Raw genomic sequence first — 18175 nt, 5'->3', positions numbered from 1 at the left:
CGCCCGGCGTGAGTTTAAGCCAGTGGGTCTGGGACTCGAACTGTGGTCAGCTACGTGGGAGTTCAGCGACATAGCCATTATGCTAACTGCTGGTCCCCTTGGCTTGGGTTTTTGAAAACCTGCCATATGGTTTTCCACAGCAACTGTACCGTTTTACATTCTTTTAAAATTTATTAATTTTTTTTCTTTTTTTTTTTTTTGCTGTAGGGCACATGCATTCATCAGAGAGAAAAAGAGGGAAAGTGAGAAAGCACCCCCAAGTAGTGATGTCCACACTGCAATCCCTTCTCCTCCATTATCCTCTTGGGATTTTGGGCACACATGCACACATGTCTACCATATTTTTCAAGCTGCTGGTTCTAGGACTTGAACCATGAAGTCAGCCAAGTAGGGATCCAGCCCCCTTCACCACCTTACTGGCCCCCATTTTACATTCTGACCCCCAAGGTACAAGGGTTCTAATTTCTCCACATCCACCCAACATACATCATTTTCCATTTTTTTTTTTTATTATAGCAATCTTAGGAGGTGTGAAGTTGTACCCATTTATGGTTTTGGTTTGCATTCCCTGCAAAACTAATGGTGTTTAGTAGTTTCGTGTGTTTATTGGCTATCTATATGTCTTCACTGGAGCAATGTCTATTCAAGTCCTTTGCCTATTATTTTAATTGAGTTGTTTATCTTTTTTGTTCTTGAGTTGTAGTTGTTTATATATTCTAGGTATAAAACTCTTACCAGATACATGATTTCCAAATATTTCCTCTTATTCTGTAAGTTGTCTTTACCCTTTGTTGATGATGTCCGTTAATGTCCTTTTGTAGTTCTTTACATATTCTAGATAAGAAACGTATTAAGGATATGTGAGAGCCCAGCGACATAGCCATTACGCCAACTGCTGGTCCCTCTCTCCTATTTTTTTGATGAGGAAAGGGCACCCTTAGGCATGGAAAGGGAAAAGTCTCATTAAGAAGAGAGCTTGATGGGGGCCAGCAGGTGGCCTGGTGGTTAAGGGCATTAGACTCCCATATGGCCTACCATGGTTCAAATCCTGAACCTGGTGACTTGCTTTCTCTCTCTCTCTCTCTCTGTCCCTCTCTGGTCAAATTAAAATAAATAAATAAAGTTAAATAAAACAATTTGTAAAAAAGAAAAAAGAGGGCTTGGGCTGGCAGGTGGTGTGTGGTTAAAGGCGTTGGATTCCCACTTGGCCTATCATGGCTTGAGTCCTGGACCTGGCGACTTGCTTTCTCACTTTCAGTTTCTCTGTCTCTGGTCAAATTAAGACAAAACAAACAAATGGAATTAAATAATTCTTTAAAAATAAATAAATAAATAAAAGAGGAGAGCTTATTGGGACCAGCTGATAGCATGGTTATGTCACTGGACTCCCAGGTAATTGACCATGGTTTTCGTTCCTGCCCCGTGTGTGAGTGCCCAAGATCCCGAGAGAAGGGAGGAAGGAGGAGGAGTTGCAGCGTGGCCATTCTCCCTAGGGGAGTGATTTCTCGCTTTCTAAGTCCGTCTCTGTTTCTCCCGCGAGCGCACATACTCTGTTACATAAATCTCTATTTATTGAGAGCTTATTAAAGAAGATCTCGGAAGCAAAAAATAGTTGAATTAATGATAATTTGGCTAAGTGTACAAGAGTCAATCCCAGGCTTCACATGCGGAGGGCTTCCTCCGCGTCGAGTGTGTATGTGTGCTGCTGACTTGGGCGGTGCGCGTTGGGCAGTGAGCCGTGAGCGCGGCGCCCTTTCCACTTAGCTCACTCAGGGACCAGCAGTTAGCATAATGGCTATGTCACTGGACTGCCACGTAGTTGACCTCGATTTGAGTCCCGGACCCGGCGGTTTAAACTCAACGCTGTATACGTGCGTGTCCAAGATCCCTAGAGGAGAAGGGATTGCGGGTGATTTCTTGCTTTCTGTCTCTCTGTATCTTTCTGGGAAGCACACGTGCCCTATAGCGAACATCTCTCCCCCCCCTAAAAAAAAGGAAGAGAGAATGAACCAGCCAGTTCATCCTTAGCTGCTTTCCACAAAAAATAAAAATAAATAAAATAAATGATAGCTCAGCTTTCTAAAATTTAACATAAAGATTGCATTTTCGGGACTAGTAGTTATCGTAATGGCTATGTTGCTGGACTCCCACATAGTCGACAGTGGTTTGAGTCCCAGACCCAGTGGCTTAAACTTACGCCGGGCGCGTGTGCGTGCGTGCCCAAGATCCCGAGAGGAGAATGGAGGAGAAGGGATTGCGGTGTGGCCATCCCCCCAGGGGGTGATTTCTCGCTTTCTGTCTCTCTGTCTCTCTGTCTCTCTCTGTCTGTCTGGTGAGCGCACGCGCCCTCTAGCGAAAACCTCTCCAAAAAAAAAAAGATTGCGTTTTCCGTGTATTTCCACCCTGTACCATCGACGCTCCCAGAGGTGCAGCTTGTTTATCTCAGAGGTTTAGGTAGTCCCTGACCCATGGGGTTTCTTTTGCTTTGATTTGAGAAGCTCTCTCCGTGCTCTTGCAGCTCCGATATGTGATAATATTAATATTTAAAATCAATGAGAGTGGATTCTCTAGTTTTAAGAAATGATGCTTTTAAGAAATCACAAATACATAACTGGAAAAATATGATTGATTTGCATGATTCCACTCCTTCCTCTAAACACGCAAGATTGCCATTCCGTTGTGTGAAAACCTGTTTCACAAGAAACTGCCTGAACTTAAGAAGTGGTTGCATGGTTAGAAACGCGCTTCGTAGGTTTCATCTCTGTCGCTCACCATCTCTCTCTGCTGCAATTCTGCTCTTTTCTTTCCTGGCTGCTACTTGGATTAAAGACTGTGTTGCCAGCTATGGCATCCGGAGATGGCAGTCCTATCTTTGAAGATGATGAAAGGTAAATGTCCTGCATTGCCGTCCAACTGGCCTTTGGCAAGTTCAAGATTGCTGTTAGCATTTCCGAAGAGTTATTTCTCCACGCCGCTCGATTTCAGGGCACAGTGGGAGAACGTGCTGAGTGAGTGGTTCTGCTGTGCTGTCATTTAGAGTAAGCGTAGGGGATCCCTGGCGTGGAGCTGGTCACAGGAGCCTGGCACCCTTTTCCACAGCACCCGCTGGAAGCCTCCAGATTCCTCTCGGCCCTGGGTTCTTGGCAACCGCCTCAATGATAGAAAATGCATTTGCTGTCACCGATGTAGGGACCACCAAGGAGATGAGAGAGAAAGATGGAGTTTGAGGATGGGCTCAGGGGCCAGAGGCCTGGTTCTAAATCCTGTCTCTGCCACTTACGATCGTGGTGACCCTGGGCATGCCCTTAGCCTCTCTGAGCCTCGTTTGTAAAAGAACACTTGACAGTACCCACATCATGGTGAGGATTTGCTGGGTGAACCTACGTAAAAGTCAGGGCAGAGCGGCACCCAGGAGGCGCCTAACCGCTGCCACCTGTGTCCACTGTGACTCTACACTTTACTTCTGTCGAAGCTTAAAGCTGTATCAAAACACGAACTGTATATTATATGTGAATTTAAATATGTCGTTCATAGAGGACACGTTACATATCGTTTATCTCATAAAAGAATTTTATTATCAAAATATTAAGTTGTGCCAGAAATGTTTGACAAACTAGAAGCCTTTATTTTCTAAATGAGATTTCCTGTAGGAATGCCAAGAATTAGTTCCTTATAACATTTCTTGTATTATTTTTATGTCCCTCTCCACGTTTCTTTTACGATTTTTTTTTTTTTTTTCCTCCCTCAGTCTTAATATAATAACTGAGAAGCCTTTGTGTTAAAATGAATCCCAAGTTATTTTTTGAACTATGGGAGGTTTGGCGAGTTCTTGCCTTGGAGTGATCAGATCTGAAAAAGAAAGCAAATTAGTTACTGTGCTTGTGGAATGGGCTTCAGAGAAGGGAGAGGTAGAGACCTTTTCCTGACCTTCCCTGGCCTAGAATACTGCCAGGATAAACGGGCAGTCTCAATCCTATTACCGTTAAAGTGACATTGTTTGGAATTACCGGACTACACACCACACAGAGTAGTGTCTTAGAGAAAGAGCGCATAAGAGCGAGAAAACAGTTACATGTCCCGTGAGTAGCATTTCCTACGTAATGTCACTTCAGTAGCGTGTCATTTTAGGGGTTTTAAAGTCTGCTGTTTTCCTTTTAGAAGAATTCACTGGTCATCCTGCGAATGTGTCTGGCCCGTTGTAATCGCTTCACTGTGTTCCTCCTCTAGCCCTCCCTGTAGCCTGGACAGGATGACAGATCTGGTAGCTGTCTGGGACGTGGCGCTGAGCGACGGAGTGCACAAGATTGAGTTTGAACACGGGACCACCTCGGGCAAGCGAGTGGTGTATGTGGACGGGAAGGTAGGGGAGAACAAGGTCACCTCGTAAATGGCGGTGGGCGGAGGAACCTGCTTTGGTGAACGTAGCTTTTCTGTCTATGAACTCAGGGCTTCGTTCCCTTTTTTCTCTTACAGTGTTTATCTTTGTATTTTTGGCCTATATCTTTTTATTGTACAAAGCAAACTAGTAATGGTGATAATAATTTATAGACAATACACAATCTAGGCCACTAAAATTGTATCTCTTCTGTGAGAGAGACAGGCACACCAAGTAGGGTCCCCACACCGTGACCCACTTCCACTCTTAGCCGGCCCAGAGCTGTTGCACACGCGTGTGCGCATGGCGTACTCACACAGGGCCCAGGATGTGAACCCAGGATCTTTCCCATCTGAGTCCAGTTGTGTTACCATTACACCACCACCTGGCCCCTACACCTAATACTTAAACTTGAAATGCCTTTATTTTTGGGACCAGTGGATAATGTAATAGTTATACTGTTGAACTCCCATGCAATTGACAGTGGTTCGAGTCCTGGACCTGGCGGCTTAAACTTCACACGGGGCACATGTGTGTGTGTGTGTGCCCAAAATCCCAAAAGGAGAATGGAAGGGAAGGGATTACAACATGGCCCTCCCTCCTGCGGGGTGATTTCTCGCTTTCTGTCTCTCTGTCTCTCTGGCAAGCGCATGTGCCCCCCACACACAAAAAAAAAACTCTCCAAAAGAAAGACATGCCTTTATTTTCTAAAACTTTGGCATGTCATGAATTAGTATATCTAATAGCGCTGACATTTGGTCACTTTTGTTATTGTTTCTAAAATTAAATATTAATTTTTGTTCCATTTGTATGTTTTGAATTTTTTATTTTCTTTCCTAGGAAGAGATAAGAAAAGAATGGATGTTCAAACTAGTGGGCAAAGAAACCTTCTGTGTCGGAGCTGCGAAGACAAAAGCCACCATAAATATAGATGCCGTCAGTGGGTTTGCTTATGAATATACCCTGGAAATCAATGGAAAAAGTCTCAAGAAGTACATGGAGAACAGATCAAAGACCACCAACACGTGGGTGTTACACTTGGATGGGGAGGACTTTAGAGTCGTTTTGGGTAAGTTACTATTACTTTTGCAGAATGTGTGTGTGTGTGTGTGTGTGTGTGTGTGTGTGTTTTTTCCATGGGGCGCAGAATGTGTGTGTGTGTGTGTGTGTGTGTGTGTGTGTGTTTTCCATGGGGCGCATGCATTTGCTGGATAGAGAAAGTGAGAAATCACCCCTTCCCCAGGGCTGATGGCCATGCTGCCGTGCCTTCTTCCCCATTCTTCTCTCTGGATTTTGGGCATACACGCATGTGCACCCAGCATGTTTTTCTTTTCTTTATTTATTTTAATTTGACCAGAGAGAGAGAAAGGGAGAGATAGAGAGAGAGAGAAAGTAAGAAAGCAAGCCACCAGGTCCAGGACTCGAACCATGGTCAGCTATACGGGAGTATCTAGCGTCTTAACCACCGCATTACCTGCTGGTCCCCAGTAGCATGTTTTTCAAGCTGCCAGGTACAGGACTCAAATTGCAGAGTTGGTCATATAAGATCCAGCGCCTTATCAGGGCATTTAAAAATTTTAATCATTATTGGGGACCAGCAGTTGGCGTAATAGCTATGTCGCTGGACTCCCACGTTGTCGACCGCGGTTCGCATCCCAGACCCGGTGGCTTAAAACTCACGCCGGGCGCATGTGCGTGTGTGCCCAAGATCCCGAGAGAAGAATGGAGGAGAAGGGATTGTGGCGTGACCATCCCCCCTGGGGGGTGATTTCTCACTTTCTGTCTCTATGTCTCTCTCTGTCTGGTGAACGCACGCGCCCTATAGCAAAAATCTCTCAAAAAATTTTTTAATCATTATTGACTCACGGATTTAAACAATTTGGTGTGCAACCAGCCCGTGATGGTTAAGGTGACTGAATCACACGTGGCTGACTGTGGGGTTCGAGCCCTGGGTCTGGCAGCTTGGCAAACATGGCAGGCACATGTGTATGCTTGTTCAAAATCCTAAAAGGAGGAGAGATGGAGAAGAAGGGATTACAGTGTGACCATTCCCCATAGTGGAGGATTTCTCATTTTTCCTCCCACTCTCTCTCTCTCCAGTAAGCCCACACTCCCTCTGGCAAAATTTACAAAATAAACAAACAATTTGGTGTGTTTCAATACTTTCCAACTATTTATTCTTATTTTTTAAAGAATTATTTTGGGGCCAGCAGTTGTCGTAATGGCTATGTTGCTGGACTCCCATGTAGTCAACTGCGGTTCAAGTCCCGGACCTGGTGGCTTAAACTCACTCCGGGCGCGTGTGCATGTGCACCCAAGATCCCAAGAAGAGAATGAAGGAGAAGGGATTGTGGCGTGGCCATGCCTCCTGGGGGGTGATTTCTCACTTTCTGTCTCTGTCTCTCTCTGTCTTTCTGGCAAGCACATGCACCGTATAGCAAAAACTTCTCCAAAAAAAAGAGAGAGAATGATTTTACTTAACTTGATTTATTTATTTAAATTTGACCTATTGTTCTAGTCTGTTTTTCTGTTGACGTAATTGAACATCACAGACTGGGTAACTTATAAAGAATCAGGGTTTACTCGGCCCGTTGCTTTGGAGACTGCAGGCTGCGGGCCACATCTACTGAAGCCTTCTCCCTGCATCCTAACATGGCGGGCAGAGGGCTCCTGGCGGGGCAGAGCTTGTGTCCGGTCTCCCTCTCTCTCACACAGTCACCGGTGTTCAACCATGGGCCCACTCTGATGGCTTTGTCTAACCCTAGCGACCTCACCTCTTATTCCCATAGTAGGACTAAGTTTCCACCCTCCTAATACCATCACAGTAGCAACCGTATTCAATACATGGATTCAGGGGGGACCCATTCAGACTGTTAGGTCATCGGAAATGTTATGACATGCTTTTCTGCTTTTCTATGCAAAAAACATGTCATGACTTTCCCGACGACCCAGTATAGCTACCATTATACACCGTGCTGTCTCCCTCCCTTCCCTCACTCCATGCTACAACTATGTATTTGCTGACCGCTTTCGGGTCCTTGTGCTGCTGCTTTTCTCTGGTCACTTTGAAACTTGTTCTCTGTTATATTCTGTAGGAAGGACTCATAGGAACAGCCTCCCCTGAGTTCTTGCATATTGGTAACTTTTGTCTGTATCTTTTATATTTATTTATTAATTTTTAAAGAACTATTAATTCAGTTTATTCATTCATTTATTTAAGTTTGACCGGAGAGAGACACACAGAGAGAGGGAGGGAGAGTGAGAAAGTAAACCTCCAGGTTCAGGACTCTATTGTGGTCGACCATGTGTCCAGCACCTTAGCCCCGACGCCACCTGCTGGCCACTGTATCTTTTCTATTTAAACCTCAGTTTGGCTGTTAACGATATTCTTGGCATGTATTAGTGCTCATTAAATGTCTTAGGTATGTTCCTCCACTTAGCACCTCTAGGTGTTACTGTCACAGTCCGATGGCAGGGCCAGCTGTGGGGGGTGCACAGGTAGCACCATTGCTGGGGAGGTGGAAGCCAGATGGGAGTGCCAGGTTTGGCTCCTGGGCCAACCTGAACATTCTGGGTGTGACTGACTATGCCTTTGATCACAGCTAACCAGGAGTCTGGGGCAGGAGGATCATGACACAGTGAGACCCTGTCTGTCAGAATACCTATCTCTGGGACCAGCTGGTGGCATGGTGGTTGAGGTTCTGGACTCCTGTGTGGCCAATCACAGTTCAAGTCTCAGACCTGGTGGCTTGAAAATCATTCCGGGTGTATGTGTATGTGTCCAAAATCCTGGAAGGTGAATGGAGGAGAAAGGACTGTGGTGTGGATATCCCCCCGGGGGTGATTTCTCACTTTCCCTCTCTCTTTGTCTCTCTAGCAAGGGCATTTGCCCTTTGGCAAAATAAAAACAAAACAAAAAAACCTTTCTCTCTCTCCCTTTCCCTCTTTTTCTCCCATAAAGGAAAAAAAGATATCATGAAAATTTGATTTTTTTCTTAACATCGTGTTGTTTCTCCCTAGATACTCAAGTATACTTTGTCTTTTTCTTTGAAGTGCAGTAATTTCACTAAAATTCCATGCTGTAGAAATGATCATTCTCAGTTGATTTTTCTCCAGTACATGGAAAACGTTTTCAATATGTATAGTCAGATATTTTCTTTTTCTTTTATGTTGTCATGAATTGCAGTTTTTGTTATAGTAGCGTATTTGTCCTGTTCCTCTGTTTCAGTTCCCTCCTCGGGAATGCTTATTTATACACTTTGGATCTTTGGCCAGTCTTTCTCCCGTAGTGGGTGACGCACAGGCCTTGCCATGGTCTGGGTTTCCCTCGCCTTCCGGATTTGGGCTTGTGGTAGTAGGTAGTGTCCATGGGATTTGGTTTTGCTTCGTTGCTCTTTTTAAATGGGAGGATTTGGGGGAAATCAAGGGATCTTTCTGGCGGACCCTGAAGCGCAGCGTGGAAGCCCATGGCAGTGGGCCCCAGGTTCTGTGTGACTGGCTGCAATTGCAGTGCCACTCAGCAACTCACAGCTCCTGGTGCACATGCAAGCGCCCCTGAACCCTGGCAGAGGGAGAGGTGCAGGCGAGAGGATGCGGCATGACTGCGATGGCGCCCTGCCTAGGGATGCCGAGGGGTGCTCTCGCTTTCTCCGCTAGCGCACGTGTCTTCTGGCATTTAAAAAAACAAACCGTGTTGCTGCTGCCACTTCTGCCATCTTTCTCATCACCTCTGCAGTGGATTTCAGACTCTCTTGGGTAAGATGCGACGGCAGTCGTCCCGCACTCCAGCGTCTTGCTGCCTCGCCCACTCTTATCACCTCAGCCCCGTCTGCTCTTTTTCTTTACATCATCAAAGCAGTCGATATTCGTGTTTTGTTCTGTAGCCATAATCGAGTCATGTGGGTTGATTCTAAAATTAAAAACCAGTAAATAGGGGCCGGCAGGAGACATGCTGGTTGGAGAGCTGGACTCCCACAGACTGACTGTGGTTTGAGTCCCAGACTGGCTTTCTCACTTTTCCTCTTTCTCTCTCTGTATCATGAGGACATGTACGCTATAGCAAATTAAAACAGAGTAATAACAGGGACCAGCAGTTAGCGTAATGACTATGTCGCTGGACTTCCATGTAGTCGACCATGGTTCAAGTCCTGGACCCAATGGCTTAAACTCACGCCGGGCGCGTGTGCGTGCGTGCCCAAGATCCCGAGAGGAGAATGGAGAAGGGATTGCAGTGTGGCCATCTCCCCGGGGGGTGATTTCTCACTTTCTATCTCTCTGTCTTTCTGGCAAGCGCACGTGCCCTATAGCAAAAACCTCTCCCCCCAAAAATAAAGAATAATAATAAATAAATTTAAAAATTTAAAGAATTATTTTATTTAACTTTATTTTTTTATTTATTTATTTTAATTTGACCAGAAAGAGAGAGAGAGAGAGAAAGGGAAAGTGAGAAAGCAAGCCACCAGGTCTGAGACTTGAACCGCGGTGGGCCATGTGGGAGTCCAGCATCCCAACCACCACACTGCCTGCCAGCCCCAGTAATAAGTAAAATTTTACAATTCTTTTAAAAAACCCAATAACTAACATGTCATAATTATGTAAATATTATTATGTAGTGGGTCGTAATAATGGCCTTTCTCTATTATGATCTATCTGTTATTATGTATTATTATGTTCCCTGTGGCACTCAGAGCAAGTAGTTTTCAGTGTCAAGATTAAATGGGTTTTCTGTTTTATAACCTACCAGTTGCTTAAAATTATACCTCATTATAGGCCTCACATTTTGGGGGTGATGAAGAAAAATGTACGTGACCATTATATCTCAGTTATGTGACCTGAATATTTTTGTACAGATTTTTGTTTTTCAAAGCGTTCCTGATTGGTTTTATCTTTTTTTTTTTTAATTTAAAGTAGGTAAATATCTTTTCATTGCCCACATTCCTAGTGTCTGTTAGCACTTTTATGCATGCTTTGCGTGGGTTCTTTTTTTTTTTTCGGCGAGGTTTTTGCTATAGGGTGCATATGCTCGCCAGAAAGACAGAGAGAGAGAGACAGAGAGATAAAAAGCGAGATATCACCCCCCAGGGGCAATGGCTACACCCCAATCCCTTCTCCTTCATTCTCCTCTTAGGATCTTGGGCATGCACACACACACGCCCAGCGTGAGTCTAAGGCACTGGGTCCGGGACTTGAACTGCGGTCGAGTACATGGGAGTCGAGCGACATAGTCATTTTGCCAATTGCTGGTCTCTTACACATGCTTTCTGTTGCTTGGAATTCTTTTTTTTTTTTTAAGAGAGATTTTTGCTGTAGGAGGTGTGCACTCACTGGAGAGACAAAGAGAGCCAGAAAGCAAGAAATCTTTCCCAGGGCTGGGGGCGGGGATGGCCATGGCACAATCCCTTCTCCTCCATTCTCCTCTTGAGATTTTGGGCAGGCAGGCACGCACACGTGCCTGGTGTGAATTTCAAGCCGCCGAGTCCAGAACTCAAACCGTGGTTGGCCATGGGGGAGTTCAGCGATATAACCATTATGCTATCTGCTGGTCCCTCTTTTTGTTCTTAATAAAAATATTCTTGGGAGTCTGTTGCCTTCCTGTTCAAAAGTTGGTAGCTTCCAAGTGTGCTGCATAGTGGCCGTCTGGGTTTTCTTTCTGGAATTCCGTCGCTAAAGTTATCGAAGCCCCTACCTCAGCGTTTTTTCTGTATTTACTGGAATATTCCCTTGAGTAATTTCCTAATAACAACATCCTGTGACTGAGGGTGTCTAGGAGATAAATATTACTTGGCCCGTGGGCGAAATTGATATTTTTCCTGAGTACAGAGTTTTAACCTCAAAATCATTTTCTCTCAGACGTTTGAAAGCCTTGTTCCAATATTCCGTACTCTCCATTATTTAAATCAGAATTGTATGACAGTCTGAATCTCATATTTTTCGTTCTAGAGTTTTTGGGAGCTTATCCTTCGTGTTTCCAAGTTGCCCAGTACAGTGGTTGGTTAGGTGCCACTACAGACTCACTAGATTCCACCTGAAGAGAGTTTTAGAACTACTGAGTCTCATCACCTCCTCAAGGAAATTTCCATTTTGAAAGGGATAGAGTTAGTATCGACGCATCTGAATATGTGGGACTTTTACAGACGAGGAAACTAACCCTTGAAAATAGTGAGTCGTTGGAAAAGTCATGGTGTATTTTTGCATAGAAAAATACTTCACTGGGACCAGCAGATGAAGTAAGGGTTCTGTCACTGGACTCCCATGTAGTTGACTGTGGTTCGAGTCCTGGACCCCATGGCCTAAAACTCACACCGGCCAGCTTAAAACTCACACTGGGCTCTTGTGCATGCATGCCCAAAGTCTCTCTGTTTCACTCTGTCTCTTTGGCGAGCACATGTGCCCTATAGCAAAAATCTCTCTTAAAAAAAAAAAGAGAGGGACCAGCAGGTGACATGGTGGTTAAAGTGCTGGACACTCCCATATGACTGACCATGGTTCTAGTCCTGGACCTTGTGGCTTGCTTTCTCACTTTCTCTTTCTCTCCCTCTCTCCGTGTCTCTCTCTGGTCAAATTTAAATGAATTAATTATTTTAAATGAGAGAAAAAAAACAAAGAGAAATGCATCACGACTTTCCTGATGACCCAGTAATTTTTTAGGCACCGAGTCGGCTGCTTTGTTAATGTTACCGTACAGTGGACACCAGTCTCTCACAGGTGATAGGGAAGACTACAGGTGCATCTTTTTTGCACCACCCCAAAAACGTGAGGCCTGTAAGGAGACCCAAGATCCCATCCTTAGTTCTGGAAGGCACCACGGCACGAGCAGATTGGGAGGAAAATAAAGAAAGCGGGAAGGAAGTGTGAATATGGGGACAATGCATGTTGGGAGGAAAACTCTCTGTTCTGAACGGTCTCGTCTCTGAGAGCGCTGCAGACCGCACCTGCTCAGGGCTCACCTGTGCAATCCAGGCTCGTGGGCCCGGGGCAGGCGGGCAGGAGAGGCTCCAGGTGAATACGCCAAATTCTCTCGTGATTCATCGAATCTGCTTCTGAGGTGTAAGAGTTGATGTTTTATTAGACAGGTCTGTTCTCTTATTCTTTTAATTCTCTTTTAAAAGAATTTCAATGTATAAATATAATTTGCTATAAGGTGCATATGCTTGTTGGAAAGAGAGAAACAGAGAGGGAAAGTGGGGAATCACTCAGCAGGGGAGATGGCCATGCCGCATTCCCTTCTCCCGGATTCTCTCGGGTTCGGGCACACATGCATGTGCTCCTGGAGTGTTGTTCAGGCTGCCGGGTCCGGTACTTGGGCCATGCTGTTGGCCATGTGGGGCCCGCTGTGTTACCCATCCTGCCATGCACTGACTGGCCTGATGTTATTATTTGTTTTTACCAGAGAACATGTATGTGAGAGACAGAGAGAGAGAGAGAGAGAGAGAGGTATTCCCCCGGCAAGGCCTGGTCAAGCTGCAATTTTTTTTTTTTTTTTGAGAGGTTTTCGCTATAGGGCGCATGCACTCACCAGACAGACAGAGAGACAGAGAGACAGAAAACGAGAAATCACCCCCCCCCAGGGGGGATGGCCACGCCGCAATCCCTTCTCCTCCATTCTCCTCTCAGGATCTTGGGCATGCACGCACACGCGCCCGGCGTTAGTTTAAGCCACTGGGTCCAGGACTTGAACCGCAGTCGGCTACATGGGAGTCCAGCGACATAGCCATTATGCTAACTGCTGGTCTCTAGAAGCTTTTGTTTTTCTTCAATCTAGTCACGTTTATTCTATTTTGCTTTTATGGTTTCTGGGTTAGCAGTGTCAGAGGCCTGCCATAGCGATTACAGGAAACCCGGAAACACTTACACACTCAGGAGCTAAACAAATGCCAGTTGTCCACACCAGTGCGGCTTATCTTCCACCATGCGCCCCGAGACCAGCTGGCCTGCCCTGCACTGTGATGGTGGGTGCTTCCCGCTCAAGCTGCCCCTGGGGTGACCCCTGCCCAGACCTCCTGCACCCTCCGCCTCTCTCCCGTCTCTAAGCGAGGGTCCCATCTCACAGAGTGGGGAGAAGAGAACCCCCTTCAGACCGTGTCCCTGGAGCAGACGGCCTCCAGTCAAACCCCGCCGGGCGCCTCATCCTTGTCCAGGGCTGTGACCCCGGCTGTGCACACACGGGTCACACTCCTTGCTCTCGTCATCTCTGGGTTCCTGGTGAATGTACCCTTCTCTCCCGCCACTCCCCAGAGCGTTTGCAGGGTGCTCTGGGGCCTCCCTGCCCTGCGGTGACCTCTGGACCAGTGCAGGTAGCGTTGTGGGAGTGTTTTGTTCCAGGCTGTTCCAGATTGTGCTGGCCGTAAGCTGTGCTTTTTTTTCCTCTATCACCCAATAACCTTCGTTCACAGTGAAACCGTTATAAAAATGCATGGTATCGTGCTGCCCAGTAAGGAAGCCAGACCAAACATCGAAGCCTGACACGCCGTCTGTCCTCACGGCCCCAGGGGCAGCATCCAGTTGGGTCGGTGCGAGAGGCAGGGGCAGCCACGCGGTCACCGATGTGGGAGGACAGCCTGCGTGGAAAGGTCCTGCCTCACGTCCATTCGTATGTTTTCCTTCAAAGACTGACCTCGAGTGTGTTTGTTTTCTTTAACAAGACTTCGTCAATTCGTAAGGGACCGGGATTTTCTCTGAAAAGACAGTTTAGTTTCAGTTTTCTGTTTCGTCTGTGAATTAAGAATAAACACAATTTCGGGATCAGCAGGTGGCGTGGTGGTTAAGGTGCTGGACACTCCCACATGGCTGACCACGGTTCAAATCCTGGACTTGGTAGCTTGCTTTCTCACTTTCTCTCTCTCTCTCTCTGTCTGTCTCTCTTTCTGGTCAAATTAAAATAAATGAATGAATAAATAAAATAAATCTTAAAAAAAAAAGAATAAACACAATTTCTGGGAGAGTTTCAAAGCCATGATTGAATTTTGGAATATTAATGGAGTTTTAGAAATCCAGTGCATCCGAATTTTCCTAAGATAATAAATATGGAAAGTTAGCTTTAAGCCATAGAACTACAACTTGTAAAAATGTGTTTCTTTTCCAGAGAAAGACACCATGGACGTGTGGTGCAACGGCCAAAAAATGGAGACAGCAGTAAGTCGACCTCGGTTACCCTCAGCGCCGCGTAAAAGCTACCACTGTCAGGCTGCCCTGCTTCCTAGTTAGAGAATTTATAATTCACCAAGGTCTTCCGAGCCAGATAAGGAAGTGGCTGAGTGCTCCCCACCGAGATTCTGGAAACCTTCCCCAGACAGTGCCCCAGGTAGCGAGTGGGTGGAACCGTGTCCTGGGCCGGCCCCAAGCCCACACTGCTGTTCCTCCTGGGCACCAGGACCCCTCCTGGGGTCTCCACGTTGATATCCTCCCACAAGAGGCTGGCATCCTCGTGTTTATCCGTGTTTATCCACACTACTACGGCCCAGGTTCTGCCTCGTGTCACCTGGGATCTTGTTAAAATGTAGAGTCAGCATTTCCTCGGAGCTGCCAGGGCGCTGGTCACAGATCCCCGGGTAGGCTCAGGCAGGCTGGGGCAAGCTGGGGTAGGCTTGGGCAGGCCAGAGCAGGCTCCGGCAGGTGGCTTCACACAGGGCTCAGTGCAGATGGTCTTCTCTTGAGTGAGAAGTTTTGTTTTGTTTTGTTTTATTGGAGAGGTTTTTGCTATAGGGCACATGCACTCTCCAGAAAGAGGGAGACAGAGACAGAACACGAGAAATCACCCCCCGGGGGGGTGGTCACGCTGCAATCCCTTCTCTTACATTCTCCTTTTGGGATCTTGGGTATGCACGCATATGCGCCCTGCGTCAGTTTAAGCCATCAGGTCCAGGACTTGAACCACGGTTGACTACATGGGAGTCTAGCGACATAGCCATTGGCGCCAACTGCTGGTCCTGAACGTGAAGTTTTTGAAAAAGAGGTGATGCCCACAGTTTCAGATGCCTCAGAGGAGGATAGCAGGGGCACTGCCACCAGCCCCAGAAGACAAGTGGGAGTGGCAGATCCGCAGTGCTGAGCCTGGGAGAGGGGTACCCACTCACAGGCCCCGCGCGCAGAGATCAGCGCCCACGCTGGTGGATTGGCTTTTACACGGAGCCTTGAGAAGGCGAATTTTGAGCTGGAATGAAGTAACAGGGGTGTCCAGGGTGGAGGGAGCGGCCTGTGGGACTGCCGCGACATCACCGCGCAAACCCCTTGTCCCCTTGGTGTGCAGGCGGAGCTCGGAGAACTCTTGTAGGTGCGCCCTTGTGCTCGCTCTGGGCGCTAACGCAGGGGCTGGAGGGGCGAGCTCTTCTCAGTAGCGGTAGCTCCATAGCCCGAAGCCTGTCACTCAAAGCGGCTGCTGCCATCAATTTGCTTCTGTCACAGGTTAAGGATGGGAGGAGAGGTGCTTGGGAGATGGGCGGTCTGGGAGGAGCTCGCTGAGCACACACCTAGAGTCTCCCTGGTCTCCTGGTTGTTTCTGAGGAGGTGCCAAAGCCAGATATCAAAAGTTACAAAGATGAATGTTTTTGTGCTTCTTTCTTTTTTTAAAACATGAATTATTTTATTAAACTTTATTTATTTTAATTTGACCAGCGAGAGACAGAGTACATGAGAGAAAGCGAGAGGGAAGGTCCGGGACTCGAACCTTCATCTACCATGTGGGAGCCCTGCACCCTTAACCACCATGCCACCTGCCGGCCACTTTCCTGCTGCTTTCTTTAAAAAAAAAATTCTCAAGGGTTTATGCACTCACCAAAGAGAGAGAGAGAGAGAAGGAAAGTGAGAAAGCACAGGCCACGGCCAGGCCACAGTCTGTTCTCCATTTCAACCCCCTGGGATTGGGGGCACACATGCACGTACATAAGCCCCCCATGTTTTTCAAATGCAGGGTCTGGGATGCAAATCGTAGTTATGTGGGATCCAGCCACCTCCACCACCATGTCACTGGGTTGGACCAGCGTGTTTTTTTGTTTCTTTTCTTTCTTTTTTTTTTTGGAGAGGTTTTCTATTGCTATAGGGTGCGTGCGCTCGCCAGACAAACAGAGACAGAGAGACAGAAAGCGAGAAATCATCCGCCAGGGGAGATGGCCACGTTGCAATCCCTTCTCCTCCATTCTCCTCTCGGGATCTTGGGCACGCACGCACACGCGCCCGGCGTGAGTTTTAAGCCACCAGGTCCGGGACTCGAACTATGATCAACTACATGGGAATTCAGCAACATACCCATTACTCTAACTTCTGGTCCTGTAGGTTTTTTTTGTTTGTCAATTCTGGGAAATTTAGAGAGAGAGGGAGAGTGGGAAAGCAAGCCACCAGATCCAGGACTTTGACCTTGGTGGGCCATGTGGGAGTGTCCAGCACCTTAACCACTACGCCACCTGCTGGCCCTCTGGGAAATTTAACCTGGGCTCACTCAAAATTGATCCTCAGTGCTTGAGCTGCTCTGAGTTAGACCTATGGATGGAGGTTAATTTTACAGAGACTCAGGCACTGCAGTATTTTATGGCCCTGTTTGGACGATTTCCAGTTAGCATGACCAGGGGTCAGGCTCCCATGGAGTACGTGTGCTGTCTTCCTAATCTTAGTCCTGCAGCTGGAGAATGGGCACTTCTGAGTCACATTCCCTCCCACCCTCGCGTTCACCAGTGCAGATGTGAAGAGAATGCTGTTGTGTTTGGTCTTAAGAATCCGATTATAGGGGCCAGCAGGTGGCATGGTGGTTAGGGCGCTGGACTCACATGTGGTCAATTGCAGTTTGAGTCCCGGACCCAGCAGTTTGAAACTCGCTGGACACATGTGTGTGCATGCCCAAAATCCAAGGAGGAGAAGGAATTGCGGCATGGCCATCCCCCCGAGGGGGTGATTTCTCGTTCCCTTTCTCTCAAAAAACAAAAACAAAACAACAACAACAAAAAAACCCCCACAAACCAATCTGATTGTAAACAAGCGAACATAATGTTCACCAGCAAATGCCCTAGGTATTGACAGGAAGCCAGTGTTTGGAAAATTGTTCTTTATAGAACTTTCCCAGTTGCCTCTCCATTGTGATGACAGCCCAGTTTGCAGGGCAGTGGGGCAGCCCGGTGACCACGGCCTCCCGATGTTGTCACAGACCGCTGTGACTTTCTCCTTGTATCTCCCAGCACCGTGACCAAAGTGTTGTCGAATCGCCGAGAAACCACACATAGCAGCCCTGTTTCCCAGCCGTGCCCCGCCCTCCTGAAGGCTGTTTTAAGACTTAACATTAGGAAGAGTGAGAGCACCGCACCTGCCCTGGACGGTCCCTACGCTCCCGGAAAGCGCATGGGCCGTGTCCTTGCAGCTGGGAAAGCTGGCCCTGCTGCATCGTGCTTTATCTGATGTTGACTATGTGAGGCTTCATTCTCTCCCTGCGCCTGCCAGGAAGCCCACAGCCACGCTTTCCTGTCCGATCGTGGTTTCTCTGCTTGCTGGTATAATTCGTTTTAATTCTCCCAAAGCCTCTCCTGTCCCGGCCTGCGGGACAGTAGAACAGGTTTCCTGAGGGAAGGAGTGAGAGACGGGAGGAACGGCGCACTATTACAGCATGGAGACGACGCAGTGTCTCTTTAGGGTCGTCTCTTTATTGTAGGCTCAGGGTCGTCCGGAGATGACGCAGCATCGCAGCATCACAACATCACAGCTCAGGGTTGTCCGGAGATGACGCGGTGTCACAGCTCAGGGTTGTTGGGAGACGGCGCGCGGTGTCGCAACTCTTTAGGGTCTTCTGTGTCCTCTGGCTATTATGGGCCAGGGATCGTGCTT

The 18175-nt window shown here is 47.3% G+C and overlaps 1 protein-coding gene across 2 annotated transcripts in view; it reads left to right on the top strand.

The window, feature by feature from the left end:
- The window catches only part of FAIM (Fas apoptotic inhibitory molecule), a 25835-nt gene that overhangs the window by 3863 nt on the left and 3797 nt on the right, over nt 1-18175 (top strand). Inside the window, exons 1-4 of one of the 2 annotated variants that reach the window (XM_027775578.1) lie at nt 2830-2888; nt 4228-4360; nt 5216-5444; nt 14457-14506. In XM_027775578.1, the coding sequence (XP_027631379.1) occupies nt 2845-2888; nt 4228-4360; nt 5216-5444; nt 14457-14506 (456 nt within the window). In that variant the 5' untranslated portion in view covers nt 2830-2844. Of the gene's footprint in view, nt 1-2829; nt 2889-4227; nt 4361-5215; nt 5445-14456; nt 14507-18175 lie in introns of those variants that run through there. The other variant, XM_006158181.3, reaches the window with a different exon arrangement.

The sequence above is a fragment of the Tupaia chinensis genome, unplaced genomic scaffold (genome assembly GCF_000334495.1).
Source record: "Tupaia chinensis unplaced genomic scaffold, TupChi_1.0 Scaffold000574_1, whole genome shotgun sequence".
Lineage (NCBI taxonomy): Eukaryota > Metazoa > Chordata > Mammalia > Scandentia > Tupaiidae > Tupaia > Tupaia belangeri.
The sequence above is the reverse complement of the archived record's forward strand: the minus strand, read 5'-3'. Positions and strand labels throughout refer to the sequence as shown.